Source organism: Phyllostomus hastatus, unplaced genomic scaffold (assembly GCF_019186645.2).
Source record: "Phyllostomus hastatus isolate PE091 unplaced genomic scaffold, TTU_PhHast_1.1 phas_scaffold_129, whole genome shotgun sequence".
Taxonomy (NCBI): domain Eukaryota; kingdom Metazoa; phylum Chordata; class Mammalia; order Chiroptera; family Phyllostomidae; genus Phyllostomus; species Phyllostomus hastatus.
In genome coordinates, this window is record NW_025334009.1 from 6,465,913 (window position 1) to 6,481,331 (window position 15,419).

At 52.3% G+C, this 15,419-nt stretch overlaps 1 protein-coding gene across 2 annotated transcripts; it reads right to left on the reverse strand.

The window, feature by feature from the left end:
• Nucleotides 1-3,076: 3,076 nt before the first annotated feature.
• Nucleotides 3,077-10,965, reverse strand: CCR2 (C-C motif chemokine receptor 2). Of its 2 annotated transcripts, none has more exons than XM_045857278.1 (2): nt 10,670-10,965; nt 3,077-6,372 (listed from the first exon to the last, which is right to left on the reverse strand). In XM_045857278.1, exon 2 carries the CDS (start codon nt 6,359-6,361, stop codon nt 5,237-5,239), a length of 1,125 nt encoding a protein of 374 aa, XP_045713234.1. In that variant the 5' UTR covers nt 6,362-6,372; nt 10,670-10,965; the 3' UTR covers nt 3,077-5,236. The 2 variants fall into 2 exon arrangements, with proteins under 2 accessions (XP_045713234.1, XP_045713235.1); XM_045857279.1 differs by lacking the exon at nt 10,670-10,965 and adding an exon at nt 10,020-10,040.
• Between the last annotated feature and the right edge of the window lie 4,454 nt (nt 10,966-15,419).

The window sequence follows — 15,419 nt, forward strand, 5'->3', positions numbered from 1 at the left end:
GGCTCCCCCAGACTGCGGCCGGCTCCCTCTGTGCTCTGGGCAAGATGCTTTTCCTCTCTCAGTTTCCACTTCCTCCTCTGTCAACTGATGTCATAGGCCTGGGGGCGGGGGGGGCGGTCCCAGAGGCAGCTAGCTCCCCACTTAAATAGTAAATGACTCCACAGCCGCACTGGTTTGGAAAACACATACTGGGTGTGTGGGGGGAAATAGGGTGAAGATTCACAGGCGGAAACAAGGAGTCACAGCTTAGCAGCGTGCCTGACCCCCCTCGGGTTTCTGGGTCCAGAGCAGAGCTGAGGTCGCCCCTTGGGGTAGGGATTCACCCCCAGGAGGCACAAGGAAGCGAGAACCCCGGGAACTTCTTCAGCGTTTCATCAGGGAAACAACACAGGACCCAACTGCAATGACAACACATCAGCAGTTCAGTGTGCCTTGACTCGGTTTCCCGGTCTCTGCTTCTCTTTGAACTCTGCCCCTCCCCCTCCTCAGGGCTCTTGTCCTCATACGTGTGGCATTCAGGTCCCCCCGCGCCCCAGAAATGATCTGTTCACTGGTTTGTTGCTCTCGGCTTGAGTCTGTATTGGAGGGTGTCTCACGCCAGCCCTTGTCTGGGGCGCTGGCCAGTTTTTAAACAGCCGCCGTACTTGGGGTGATCGCCCCCAAGTTGCTCGCCCACGCCAGCTCTGGACCACGCGCTCAGAGCGCTGTCTGCAGGGTGGGGACAACACCCAGGCTTCTCCTGGGGTCCGAAGGGCCACCTGCGTGGGCCCAGCGAGCCAAAGCCCCGCCTCCCAGCAGCTCCCCGGGGCACACCCAGGGCTCGAGGCGACTCCGGGTGGGCGTCAGTCAGCAGCGAGCTGGGCTGTAAACATCGCGAATGCATCCTTTCGTTCCTAAAACACACGTCGAATTAGAAAACCAACACATGCTCGTGGTGTGAAGTTAGGAAGAGCAGGAACATAGAAAGTGGGGGAAAATCGGGCATGTTCTTACAATCACAAAACAGCCTCTCTCAACGTCAGGTGTGTTTTAATCCGGACCTTTCCCCACGCTTCCTTTTCGGTTCCTCGTCCTCCCACGTGCACCAGTTCTGTGTGCTGCCCTCCTTCTTTTCACGCTGAAGATTATATCGCGGGCCTTTCTTTACATCGTTAAGCATTTTTACACAGCTCTCTGTCATTTTTATTGAGCTGTAAATTCCCTGGGGCAGAGCACACGAATCCTAGGGGGACAGCGTGGTGAGGTTTTGCAGAGCGTGTACCACGTAACCGCCCCCCGGGGTCAAAAGGACAGGGACTCGCCCTGTCACCCTGGAAGACGCCCTTGGGCCTGCCCAGCGGCCAGGGTCACTGTGACGTGTATTGTCAGGGATCCGATACGTCTGTCCTTTAACTTCATGTGAGTGGCACCGCAGGCCTGCTTTCGGCCTGCTTTCAGTCTGGCTGCTTCTGTTCCACAAAATGCTGTCGCGGCTCGCTATTGCAGACACCGTGCACTAGTGTGGACACCGCTTGCTATTGCAGATGCCGCGCACTAATGCGGACACCGAGCGCTAATCAGACAGCACGTTTCGAATGTTACCATCAGTGCTCTGATAATGCCATCAAGGAAGAAGCTGCCAGTGTCCCCAAAGCCACCTTTGTGCCAGGAGAGCCAGAGTCCCCGAGGTCTTTGAAGGGAAAGAAAGGAAACCTCCTCCCACTTCCCAACCAGGGCCACACTTTGTCACCCGTGTGCCTGCAATGCTGCTGGGCCCCTGTGTCTCCTATCACCCTTCACCTTCTGCCTCAGACACCCATCACGATGAGCAGAGTTGGGAGGCCACTGTGCTGTCCTCTCTGCTCCTGATGTCCTCCAGGTCCCAGCACAGCCCTCCCCCCAGCCCGCGCACCAGGTCCCCACGCCCTGTTCAGTCATCAGCCAAGTGGACACTTGCAGATGGTCCACCTCATCCCTTGGTGGGGACCCCTTAGCTCCCTGGAAAGTCTGCTCTCTGCATTTTGTGTGTTTTTCCCCCAAATCACCGCCCAGACACGGGCCTCAGTTACCGAGGCTCAGGGACAGAGGTCTACCGGCCGGTCGAAGGGCGCAGCAGGCAGATGCCGCAGGCTCGCTGCGCTCTGCGGGGCCAGATCATGCCTGCCGCTCCACAGTCAGCCCCGTGCACAACAGGATATTATGTGGGACTTTTCCTGTTGCCCCAGCCCCGGCAGCCATAACCTGAGGCTGAGGGCAAAGAGGTGTTAAGCACCTCGTGTTTCTAAAGGAAACCGCTGACACCGGGGCCACATGCAGTCCCCAGGGCTCACCGAGAGTGGCAGAATCAACCCTGTGCCTCCAGTCCCCACTCAGCTCCCCCACCCCCACCATCTGCCCTGGGGGAGGGGTGTGGCCCTGTCTGGTAAAGAGACAATTGGGGACAGAAAAGGTTGTAGGAGCGGGTGGGATTGACGGGGAGGAGCGCGGGGGGTGCCGAGGGAGGGGCTCCGTCCGGGAGACGTGTGTGAGGGATGGGGACTTGCTAGAAGGGGAGGCCAGCACCGGGGCCCCTGGGTGGGGCACCCGCTAGGCAGCAGACCAGCCGAGCAGGGGAGGACAGGGCGTGGCACGGAGGCAGCGAGGATGTCCCAAGGAGGTGAGAGCACCCGGGGTCAAGGTCAAACATATTGCCAAAGCAGCAAAGTGTGAAGAAGTTTCCAACCTCAGTCACTCACCACACCCAGGGCCAGGCCTCCCCTAAATCCACTCGCTGCCCCGCAGGTGTCAGCTTGCGCGCCCAAGGTCACTCTCCTCTCAAGGCGCCTCTCCCCTTGGTGGACCCAGGCGACCTTTGCCTCTGGTGAATCGCACCTGAGGCCGTTGCAGTTCGTGAGGGAAATGTTAACAGCGGGGTCCCTTCTGCTCACTTTCCACTGGCCCAGCCACCTGTGGACGGGGTGGGGGTGTCCCGCCTGCAGGGCACATGAAAGTCACAGAGCCAAGACAGGTGTGTGTAGAGTCACACAGGGGAAGGAGGGAGAAGGTGTGACAGTCTATCACACCTCCGTGTAACAAAACAGGTAGCTTTTTTTTCCAGTTTTATTGTGGTAAGAACACAACACGAGAACTACACAGGTTTTGGAGTGAACAACACGGTACTGTTATGTACGGGCACAACGTACAACGTGGCAAAGCAGAGGTTTAGAACTCGTGCATCTTGTCTAGCTGAGATACCATGCATGTGGATAAATGGATAAAGGGAACGTGATATAAACATAGGATGGAGTATTATTTAGCCTCAGAAAAGAAGAAATCCTGTAACATGCGACCACATGGGTGAACCTGGAGGACATTCTACTAAGCAAAGTCCGTCAGTCACAGGCGGACCGGCGCATCCTGACGCCACTGACAGGAGCTATTTAAGACAGACGCACAGGTGGGAAGGGTAGAATGGTGGTTGCCAGAGCTGGGGGAGGAGGAAATGAGGAGTTTTTTATTAACAGGTTTAAAAAGAAACACAGACAGAGAGCACTGATGCCTTTTCCAAGTCATAACAATCATTAAAACAAAACCTAATGCCTTCGTGAGGATGAGACAAACACCAGAAGGTGCAGCATGCCCTCCTCCGCTCCCAGCACACACGCTTCCTTACGAAACCTTGTCTGGCCACGAAGCAGGACAGGAAAACCATAGTAACGTCCCCTCCCGAGCACCAAAAGCCCCGTGCTTCTCCCTTGCTTCGGATCTCACGTGTCCTGGGGAACATCCTTAACTCGGCTCACCCGAGGTGGAAGTCTGGGCTTACTGAGGTCGACCAGATCCCACTTACCACCGGATCTAAAAGCTTTGGTTAGGGGTCAGCTTGGTTTAGGCTGAGGCGGGAGGCGCAGAGCTGGCCTCTGTCAGCGCCCGGGCCCTGTCTCTGTCCCAAGGACACACCCAGGGCCCCCTCACCCCCCCACCGTTGCTTTCCCTCTCCCAGGCCCACTGAGGGGTTCTGCGGCACCGTTTCCCTCACGTCCTCCCAGGTGCACCCTCGCAGACCTCCACAAGCTGGACTTGGAAGCCGGTTAATCCTACGGGCAGGAGCTGTGTGGCAGAGGCTTTGGGGTAACACACAGGCGAGGGCAGCAGGAAGGCAGCAAGGAAGCCACGCCATCAGACCTGAGACCTGGCCTGTCCCTCAGCTGATTCTGGAAACATTCCTGGGGCCTGGGGTGGGGTGGTCTTGCTCTTTTTTTTTTTAATTAAAGATTTTATTTATTTATTTTTAGAGAGAGGGGAAAGGAGGGAGACAGAGAAAGAGAGAGGAACATCAATCTGTTGCCCCTTGCAAGCCCCCAGCCAGGGACCTGGCCCGCAACCCAGGCATGTGCCCTGACTGGGAATCGAACCCACAGCCTTTTGCTTTGAGGAACAATGCCCATCCCACTGAGCCAAGGCTGCTCTCACTCCTGCTACAGCCCTGCACCCCTGATGGGGGGACTCATTGTCCCCACCCTTTCTCCTAATTGCTACCTGCAACCCTCCCCTTTCCCTGGAAAAACAAAACAAGGGCTTTTTTTTTTCATCTCGTTATAGATTATGCCTATTTCATAAACAACCATTTGTACATACTTTTATACAGGGAGATTAGCTGAAGAAACTGGGAACAGTGGGAATCTACTGGATTGCAAAGGTAGGGTGCACGGTCAGTATAGATAAGGCAGAATAAATGGAAAATGAATTTATGGAGAAGAGGATCACAGTGGGAGTTGGGGCTAAGGACCGGTCCTTGCTGGGCTGCATGAGCAACCCCCTGACTTTCAGCCTCATCCAGGCTCCGCCACGCTCACGCCCCCTCCTCTCTGTGCGTGGCCGACCCCACATGCCCTCACTTCCTCCACCCACGGCGGTCTCCCCGGGCACCTGGTTAAAGAGACTGCTAGAGTTGGACAGCGGGTGAAGACACGGTGAAGACTGGCGGGGGGAGAACTAAACATGGGCGATTGGGGCATTGTCCCGGCACTGAGATGAGCTTGCTGCAGAGTCCAAGTCCCTGCCCACGGTTGTTCTGGAATATTCCCCGAGGACACGTCGGCTGTACAAGGGGTGATGTGAGTCTGTCTCAGTGCATGCAATGTCAAGGTTGTCAAGGTTCCTGGGCACTTGCTTGAGAGACTTGCAGACCTGTATACTTCAACAAACCCTCAAGGCGTGCTATCATAGAGAGATTGCCATGTCCCTTTAAAAATAACAAGCCAGCGGCTGCTCATTTTTACAAACCGGCTGAGACTTCCTGCTCCCCCGTGGAAGGCGTGTATCCTGAACTCACGCGATCCACTGTCTCCCGGTAGAAAATCGGGCACTGTTTGCAGAGGTGTTTGGCGATGTGCTTTCGCACGAACACGGAGACGTACCGTCTGAACTTCTCGCCGACGAAGGCATAGATGATGGGGTTGACGCAGCAGTGCGTCATCCCCAGGGTCTCCGTCACGTGGATGGCTTTGTCCAGCTGGCTGGCGGTCTCGCAGTTACTCACGTCGAAGAACACCTGGAAGGTGTCCAGGATGAGGGTGACGTTGTAGGGCGTCCAGAAAAGGAAGTAGCCGATCATGATCACGAAGATGAGCCTCACCGCCTTGTGCCTCTTCTTCTCGTTCCGACAACGGAGCAGGGTCTTCAGGATCCCCGAGTAGCAGACGACCATGACCAGCAGCGGCAGGACCAGGCCCAAGATGGTCCTCATGATTGAATAGAAATTCTTCCATTCCACTGGGAAGTAAGGGCCACAGAAATGAGCACCGTCTTCAAGTTTGGTTTCGGTGAAGATGATGCCCGGGAGAGAGGCAAAGGCAGCCACCACCCACGTGACCCCACTCGTGGCCACCCCAAACGTGACTGTCCTGGCTTTTAGAGCAAACACGGCGTGGACGATCGCCAGGTACCTGTCAATGGTCAAGAGGATGATGAAGAAGATCCCCCCAAAATAACCAACCTGATATACCCCTGTGATTACTTTACACATCACGCCCCCCAAGACCCACTCATTTGTGACAGAGTGGATCCACACCGGCAGAGTCAGAAGCAGCAGCAGGTCGGAGATGGCCAGGTTGAGCAGGTAGATGTCAGTCATGCTCTTCAGCTTCTTGCAGTTGATCAGGGTGAGGACGACCAGCAGGTTGCCCACGAAGCCGACGGCGAACACCATCGAGTACAGCAGAGGCAGGAGCCAGACTGAGATCCGTTTCACGTCCACTTTTTTGCAGGGCTCGCTTTCCCCGTAGTCGAAAGGGGAGGTGGTGTCCTCCTCGTACCCCTTGATGTTCGTCACCAGCAGAGAATGAGCTGTGGCCAGCATGCGGTGGCCGAGCTGGGTCAGCGTGTCTTTGTCGTCGCCCATCTCCCTGCGTCCTGCAAACAGAAAACAAGATGGAAACATATGACGTGCCAGCTGCAGTGCCCGGGTCTTAAAAATATTCTCATCCCCCTTAAGCAGTGCCCGGTCTTTGTCTGTGCCTCGCTGCCACCCCCTTGAGAACATGCGTGCTGGTCCGTCACTTCCCTTTATTCCCAGCAGCAGAAGCCTGTCATCTCCCTGGCCACCACGTGCCAACAGCCTTGACCTTCCCCCAGAGCCCGACTCTCATTATGGGCAAACGTGCTGGATGCTTGTTTTCTCTGCCTCCTCTGCACGGGACCCATTCCTGGATGGTCGTCAGAAGGAGGCTCTGGGCCCTGGCTGGCGTAGCTCAGTGGATTGAGTGCAGGCTGCGAACCAGGCATTGCAGGTTCGATTCCCAGTCAGGGAACATGTCTAGGTTGCAGGCCATGGCCCCCAGCAACCGCACATTGATGTTTCTCTCTCTCTTTCTCTCTCCCTTCCCTCTCTAAAACTAAATAGATAAAATCTTTTTTTAAAAAAGAAGGAGGCTCTGGTCGGGGGCTTCTGGGAACACTCTTCTCTGATACGAGAGATGCAAGACCCTTCCTCTATTGCAGCTTGTGTTGTGAGTGCTTGGTCCTGGGACCGTGACTGAGGGACCAGGGAAGTGAGCACATCTAAGCCGAGTCCGAATATCACCCAGTCCCACGCCCACCCTTGTGCTCTGGGAAGAGTCAGCCCCGGTGGTGAAGGCAAGACGAGGTGCGTTTTCTGGGACTTGCAGCCAAAAGCCTTCTGATACTCCTCTCAACTTTCTGCCTTCATCTTGTTGCCAAAATTCTCTTATTCTCTTGCCAAGGTTGTAATGACAACCCAATTTTTATTTAAAAAAAGAGATTTTATTCATTTTTTTAGAGAGAGAGAGAGGAAGGGAGGGAGAAAGAGAGGGAGCGAAACATCGATGTGTAACATGGATAGCCCAACCAGGGACCCAGCCTGCCGCCCAGGCATGTGCCCTGAGTGGGAGTCTAACCGGTGACCTTTCAGTTCCCAGGCCAGCACTCAACCCACTGCGCCACAGCAGCCGGAGCCACAGCTGTAGTGATAAACACCCCGGCTTCATTTCAGATTCATCCTCGTCGAGCCTTTGAGCCTTCTGATAACGTCTCCCATGTGAAACCCTTGGTTTCCAGGAGGTTAGCTCCTGCCTTACCGCTTCCTGTGAATTTTCTTCACGGGTGCCTTCTTCCCTTGCCCAGGCACCATCCTTGGCTCCTGCCTCTTCACCTTTTTCCTCTTTATTCTCGCTCCAGAGTCCTTCCTGGGGCATGTCACCTCATCTCAGGGGTCCAAGTCCCCTGAATACTAATGCTTTCCGAAGCTCTGTCTTCCGGTCCCATCTTTTGACTTCTGCACCTCGGAGTGGAATTTTCCATTGCCTACTGCATGTCTCCCCTAGGATTTACTCATTTAATCCATACTTATTGAGCACCTACTAGGAGCCGCTCTGTTTTAGGCACTAGCACTACAACAGCCAGCAAAGTGGGTGTTACACAGGTACCTCCAATTAAACGTACCCCAGGGGAACAGCCCCAGAAATGGGCTTCGACCTGAGGATTCCTCATCTTGGCTGTTGTCTTTTACTCCATCACCCGAGAAGCAGAACTGAGCGTTATCCTGGTCCCCTCCTCTTTAGACTGGAAACCAGGCCATGGAAGCCAGACAGACTAGATTTGAATCCTGCCTCCAATGTACAAGTTGCGTCATTTGGGGCCAATCACTTCTTCATCGGTCGGTTTCTTTATGTATAAGAGACTGACTGTGCTGAGCTGCTGTGAAGTTTACTGGAGACAAAGGCTTACTCCAGCTGCATTGTTATGATGATGTCATCTGACTTCTAGTTCATAAACACCTCTGTGATCGATCCCCTCCGAGAGTCTTTCAACTGCCACTTCCTTGCCTTGTCTGCCTTTCGCTTCTGGCTTTGTTGTGGTCTCTCCTTTGCTCAAAGTTTATTCCCGGCCACACTCCCTCCCTCCCCGTCCTCTCTGCAGCTGGCATCGGATCCCACACTTCCTGTCCAGGGGCTCCGTGATGTGTATGTGGTGGGACTTCAGAGGGAAAGCCCAGACGGCTCCTCACCCCTTTTCTGACCTCTCTTCTCATCAGCTTCACGTCTAATCCCTTCTCAGATCCCAGACCCTGGGCTCCAGATAGAGCCATCTTCTCTCCATGCCCCGCAAGCTCCTCATTTCCTTCATGCAGCAATGGTTTTGCATGCGTTTACCCCTCTGCCTAGAATGGCTGGTGAGCTCCCCCCACTCCCCCCACTACCTCCTGCTCAAATTCCCCTTCTCTGTGGAGCCTCCTCCATCTGTTCACTCGTATCATCTCATGACACAGGGCGAACCTCTTCATCAGCACTTATCACCGCGTCTGCTACCCCCTGTGTGCTCCTTGAAGCCAAGAACTAGGTCACAGTTCTGTCCCCAGCCCTGACGGTGGCACCTGGCTAACAGGGGCACCAATGAAAGTATGCCATCTAACATCATTCTGCTTGATTCTCAAGAATATTCATTTTTTCCTGGTTGTGGCTATGCGTTTGTTTCTATCTACGCACACATCTTATCTTTTTATATATGTATGCATTCTTCAGTTTCCCCTGTGATTGATGCATTTCCCAGAGCTCGCATTTCCTGTCACTGAGCCAGATTTCTTGAGATCTGTAGTTCCAAACAAGACCTCCGATCAGGCTTGGAAAACAAATGTATCCACCTGAAGAATTACAACTGTAATTATTAATTGACCTCTCCTTAGGCTTTAGGTGCTATGCTGCATACTTCGCATGCATTAATTCATTTAATCTTTGCAACAAATTTGTGAGACAACTATGCATTTTACAAGTGAAGAAATGCAAGCATGGATGCATTAAATGACTCCCGAATTCACAAAGCGAGTAATGGCTGAGCTGGAAGGGAACCCTGGGCTATCCAATTACAAAAGCCCCCAGGGGCTTCCGTCTCCAGGATCCGAGAGCAGAGGTGGGTGCAGAAGAACAGGTACCAGATTGTCTAGGTATACTCCCATGCCTAAGAATCTACACTCATCCACTTGATCATGCGCCACCCATGCATGTAGAAGTGCACATGTGTGTGTGCACACACACACACACACACACATACACTTGCACCAGAACATATGCTCCGTGAGGGCAGAGATCTTTGACTTTGCAATGAGGCATCACAGTGCCCCAGAATGCAACCCAGCACATGGCGACCATCACTAAGCAAATATCCACTAAATAACCGGGTAACAGAGCACTGGCAGACTGCAAGTGGCTGAGACACAGAATGCCCCTCTGGGGACCAGACTCGCAGGTAACCCAGTGGGAGACCTCACACACATGAATGTACTGGGGATCCTAGCGCACAGCCCTTTAACTGCAGCAAGCTCTTGGGCTGCATTTGGTCAGGGTTTAGTCTCCCCCTTTGTGCGGGCAAGTGTGGACTGCAGCGGTGGTACTCGATGCTGGGCTCCAGTATCACACAGGAAGTCTGTCAGTAGCAAGACACAGCCCCCCACCTCGCTCTGATGATTCAGATGGGGGCTGATGGGTACGACGGGGTAAAGTGCCCCACAGCCTCCCACCATGTATCCCCTGTGCTTTGTTGCTGACCTGCACCAGCCTCCGAGATGCCAGCCACTTCCTCTACACTCTCTCTGTCGCTCCAGTCCACGCAGCTCCTGCCACAGCAGGCCCTTAGCAAGGGGGCTGAAATGCACCAGTCTAGGTGTCACTTTCGGGTGTCAGGACACACCATGCAGAATCAATGAAACGCTGCCTCTCAGAAAAATAAATCCCTCCCTTCAGCCTCTGTGGACCCCCTGAATCGAGGCAAGAGGCACATTTTGGTTGGGAGCCTGGGCTATCACATATAAGGACTAGAGGGGGAGAAAATTCTGGGGAGAAAGTTCCAGCTCCTTAAAGCCCTTGGGGGGCTGGCTGGGAGGGACAGAGTGAGAGGAGCACTGGTTGAAAGACCTGGTTGTCCTCACTTTCTTGATTCTCCTCCTTCAGCAGGCTCTCTGCTATCATCTGAGCCCTGGAGGGTGGTCTCACCCTGCTTTGCACTTCCTCCTTCTTGTCAGGGTCTCTCTTAACAATGCTGCTGAAGATACCATGCTCCAGCTTGCCCTCCCATCTTTTCATCCCCAAGTCCCTGGGCTGTGCAGGCCCCCAGGGTGCCCCCAGTCTCTGCAGCCCCAGAGCTGAGATGCTTGGAGCCTGTGATTCCTAAAGTGATGGGAAAAGCACCCACAACTCACCCGTGGATGGCTCCTTCCAAGTGGTCCTGGTGTGTCAGGCTTCTCAGCAACAGAACCGAGCAGATCTGGAGGTAGGAACTGGGTGTGCAGAAATAGGAAATAAAGTTTCCTGCAGAAGGAGAAGGCGGGGATACAAGAGTAAGGGTAAAGGTTTGAAGAAGAAGAACAACAACAAAAGAATGATACAGTTCTTCTTTTTCCAGCCAGGAACTTTGTACACTAGGCCGAGGTCTCCAGAGTAGGATTAATTTTGAAATCTTGCTTTTGCAACCTTAAGAGTCAGGCAGGCAGGCAGGCACACCCTGCAATCTGCTCTTGAGTCTAACGGCTCTGGGCTTCTTTACCTTGTGGGTCTCTATATCTAGAAATCTGCTCTCCTCTGCTTGTGATAATTTGCATGCAAGTAGCACAAGAGAACTTCATTTCCTAGAGGATAAGTGCCCAGGGAGGCTGTTGGTGACAGTGGAGGACACATGATAAAGTTTTTCTGTGACAATGTGCCCTGGTCTCAGTGGCATCGTGGATTTAGGATCAAGTGAAACATTTCATTAAAGAGCATTTTCATGAAAGGGAATGCTAAATGGTCTTTTGGGTTACAGGTGTCCTTGGTAAGAAGGACCTCGGTCATTATAGGTCCTACTTCTCAGAAAGATGTTTTCTTAAAAGAAAACCATTGAGAAGATGGTGGAGTAGGAATCACCAGGAATCTCTCTCCCCACCTAGACCAACAATTTTCCTGGGAGAATCAATCTGATGTAACTATTTTGGAACTCTTGAGTCTGTTGAAGGCTTGTACCTTTTGGTGGCTAGGTTTGCACTCTTAATTGCAGTTAACTTTGGTCAATTCAGCTTTTAATACAATAGCAGCTGCCCATCTCCCACACCCCGCCCTCAGGCAACCTGGCCCAGGTTTCTGGCGCAGCTGGCCCACAGCTTGCAGGAGCCAGGGTGGGCAAATAGCAGGGTGTGCCCTGATCACTGGGTCCTGCTTCTGATCTCGGAGGTGCAGACAAAGACGCAGACAGCCATGCTGTTGCATTTCCCCCCTATTGCTGCCAGCCCCTCCTCCTCTGGCTGAAATGACTTTCAGGAGACTTAAAGGGCCAGTGCCCTTTCTTTTTCTCTCCATTTTCTCTTTTCCCCTCTTTTGGCAGGCAGACCTTGAAGACTAGGGCTTTTAAAAGCAACTGCATTTCTAGGGAAACTTAGAAAGTGACCACACATACCCAGGGAAAGGCACAGGCTTAGAAAAGACCCAAGAAGACCTTAATTTCACACCTGAGGCTGATCCTTGGCACAGACATAACTTATAACAATAAAAAATATGACAGAATCCATCCAACCTGGGAGTAGAGGGAGCATCTGATTTCCAGAGTTATCACATTATTAGATTCAAATATCCACTTTTCAACAACAACAACAACAACAACGACAACATCATCACAAGGCATACAAAGAAACAGAAAAGTATGGCTCATTCAAAGGAAAGGAAGTAAACCAACAGAAACCGTTCCTGAAAAAGATCTGATGGCAAAGTTACTGGACACAGACTTTAGAAGAAATGCCCTAAAGATGTTAGAAGAACTAAAGGAAGATGGGGAGTAAGTCAAGAAAGCTGTGTGGGAAAATGGAAATATCAGGAAAGAGATAGAAAACTTAAAAAGAAGCCAGAAAGAAATTCTGGAGCTGAAAAAATAATAACAAATAAAATTTTACTGCCGGGAGTCAAAAGCAGATTTGAACAAGTAGAAGAATCAACCACCTTGTACACAGGACAACGGAAATTACTGAGTTTGAGGAGCAGATACAAAGGTTGAAGGAAAGTGACCAGAGCTTGAGGAACCTGTGAGAGTCCCAGCAGAAAGGAGAGAGAGAGAAAAAAGGGCAAAGAGAATATTTGGAGGAATAATGGCTGAACAATCTTCAAACTTGAAGAAAGACATAAATATAAATATTCAAGAAGTTTAATGAACTCCAAATGACATGAATTCAAAGAGACTCATACCGAAACACATTGTAATCAAACATTGGTGAGACAAAGACACAGAGAACCTCGAAGTTGCAAAGGAGCAACAACTCCTCACATACAGGGGACCCTCGTTACGATTGGTGGCAGATTTCCCATCAGAAATGTTAGTTGCCAGAAGGCAATAGGCTGCTATATTAAAAGTGCTAAAAGAAACAAACTGTCAGCTGAGAATCCTAAATCTGGCAAACCTGTCCAAGAGGGAGGGGGAAATTAAGACATCCCCAGGTACACAAAGGCTGAGGAAACTTCTCACCACTAAACCTGCCCAGGAAAACATTCTCAGGCAGTGAGGTGCCCAGTGAGTAGCAGCCGTGGGAGCTTTCAGCCCCGTGCTTGGAGGGCTGCAGAATCCACGATACCACCTGAGCCCTGCCAAGAGCTTCAGTTGAGAGGTGAAGGTCGAGGGATGCAGCCACTCCTAGAACACTAGCGATGAACGAGGAGAGCGGGAGTGGACAGCCCCTGACTCTCAGCTCCCACTCTGATCTCCTGCCTGCAAGTGGCTGAACCCAACGGGCCGAGGATCAGCATGGAGTCTAGGTGACGTATCCCACTGATGTCACTTCCCGGGGCTCAGAGTGGATCTGGGGGAGAAGAGCAAATAACCAACCACACAAGCTATTGGGCCAACCTTTTTTTTGCTGTTGTTTTTTAATTTGTTCTCATGTGGTCCATGTAGATAGTCTGAAAATTGGGAACCAAGGTAAATACACCTAAGGATTCTTTACACACATTGCAAGAGTAAGGAAAGATGCTGTTCCTGAAGCCTGAGACTCCCCCATCCACCTGTGGCCCTGGGTTCACGGTTTCTGAAGATCTCGGTCTGCGAGAGGAGGATAGCTCTTGGAGCAGACGTGGGGAGGGGGGGAGCATGTCCCTGGCCCCTATCTCTGGTGTGCCCGCTGGCCAGGCAGGACCACATAAACGTCATGGCAGTGGTCAGTGCAAGGGGACCTGGCCCAGTGGTGTGGAAACACTGAGTTCTTCCATAGACCAAGGAGTTCAAGTGCTGGCCCCGGGAAGTTTAAGACTGTTGTTCGTTTGCACACGGAAGGCCAGCAGCGGAGTTGGGGGTCAGACCGTCGCAGCCGGAAGTCAGGTTTGCTCTAAGAACCTCTCGGCCCCTCTGTGAAGGGCCATGCTCGCCCCACTGAAAACATGGGCCAGGGCGTGGCTGGGGAGAGTCGCTGCCCGGGCAGGAGCACACGGGCATGGTTTACTGACAGCCCGGGGCTGCTTCGATGTCCCTGGTCACTTCTCTACTTTTCTGTGATGGGTTTGTTCAGGTGACACTTGAGAAGGTAAATCTTTCTTCTTTTCAAAACAGACACGTTTGGTGACTGTGGTTTCTACAGCTTGCATCCTTCCTGTGACCTACTAAAATAGATGAGTGAGTTCTAGGATTTTATCTCTTCAGGTTAAAGACGATGCTCTGGACTAAGATGCCCACAGAAAAAGCACAGCTATGGAAAAGCATGCCTTCCTAATAAAGACAATACAAACCATGGCCACAGTTTTTGTTGCATGTGACCATGCAACACCACAGGGCACAGAGTCACAGCGAGAAAGCCTTGAAATGGCAAATGATTTCTTGAAGAGGAAGTGTCGAGGAACGGAGGTCAGAGATAAGCGTGTCCCTCATCCTCCAATTTCGCCACCGTCGCCAAGTGAACAAAGAACAGACCGGAATATGTAAAGGAACACTTAAATAAAAATGTCATCGATGATGGCAATTTATGTCTCTGTTAGAGTGTAGAGGCAGCAGATTGAATGTTTTTACAACTCCAGGCCCACTAAACTTTGGGGAAATAGAGGGGAAGCCAGCATCTTCCATACACCCACTTGCCGAAAAGCTCTCTCAAGTGACTTAGGGGATGCCCTGTGAACCCTGTAGTAGAAAGATACACTTGTATTCTTCAGTAGTCTAGGAGCTTTAAACCACTCTGTGACTGGACTTAGATTTGGTTTGGGTGTCTCAGAGGTGGCCTGCTCTGGGATGGAATGCTTGCCCGGGATAGGTCAGGACAGAGTACCTACAAGACATTTTTAGATGCCTCTAGGACATGGCGGCCATGGGCTGGGGCTGTCCTGGGGAGCGAGAAGCTAGAATTCAGTACCACCATCACCTGCCATCCCCTCCCATCACCCCGCCCGAGGCATGGCGAGTAGGAGGAGGAGGAGGGGGTGAGTGCCTGCCGGATGCGGTTTCATGTGGGGCACGGGGGCCATAAATAGTGCTCTCCCACCTCTGACATCACTTACCCTTCGAGTGTGGCTTCCGAGGTACCCCAGGAAGGGGCACGATGCTGTAGCCAACAGCAAGCCACTCAAGTGGCGCTCTGTGTTCAGGTACAGGTGGCACGAGAAGGAACCCACAGAGGTGGATGTGGCAGAGACTCTAATTGGAGGACACGCCTGAGTGGGCAGCGGGTGGTGGCAGACACTGCGAGAGCCTGAGCCCAGTGCGGCTGGAGGGAGATGCACGCAGCTGCCGCTGGCCGGGCAGCAGCCGAGAATGTTTGGCCGTGAGGGAAGGGCAAGTCAAGGAGAAAACTCCTTCATAATGCAGCTCAGGCTCAGGTATACACACGAATGCTAAAGCAACAGAATTCTAAGAAAAAATTAGAGGTAAAACGTGAAGACCTTTGATTTGAAATGAATTCTTAGATATGCCACCCAAAAGCACAAGAAAAAAAAAAAGAGACAAATTGGACTCCATCA

Excerpts from the sequence above, each read along its gene's own strand:
- CCR2 (XM_045857278.1), bottom strand. The coding sequence starts at position 6,361 with ATGGGCGACGACAAAGACACGCTGACCCAGCTCGGCCACCGCATGCTG.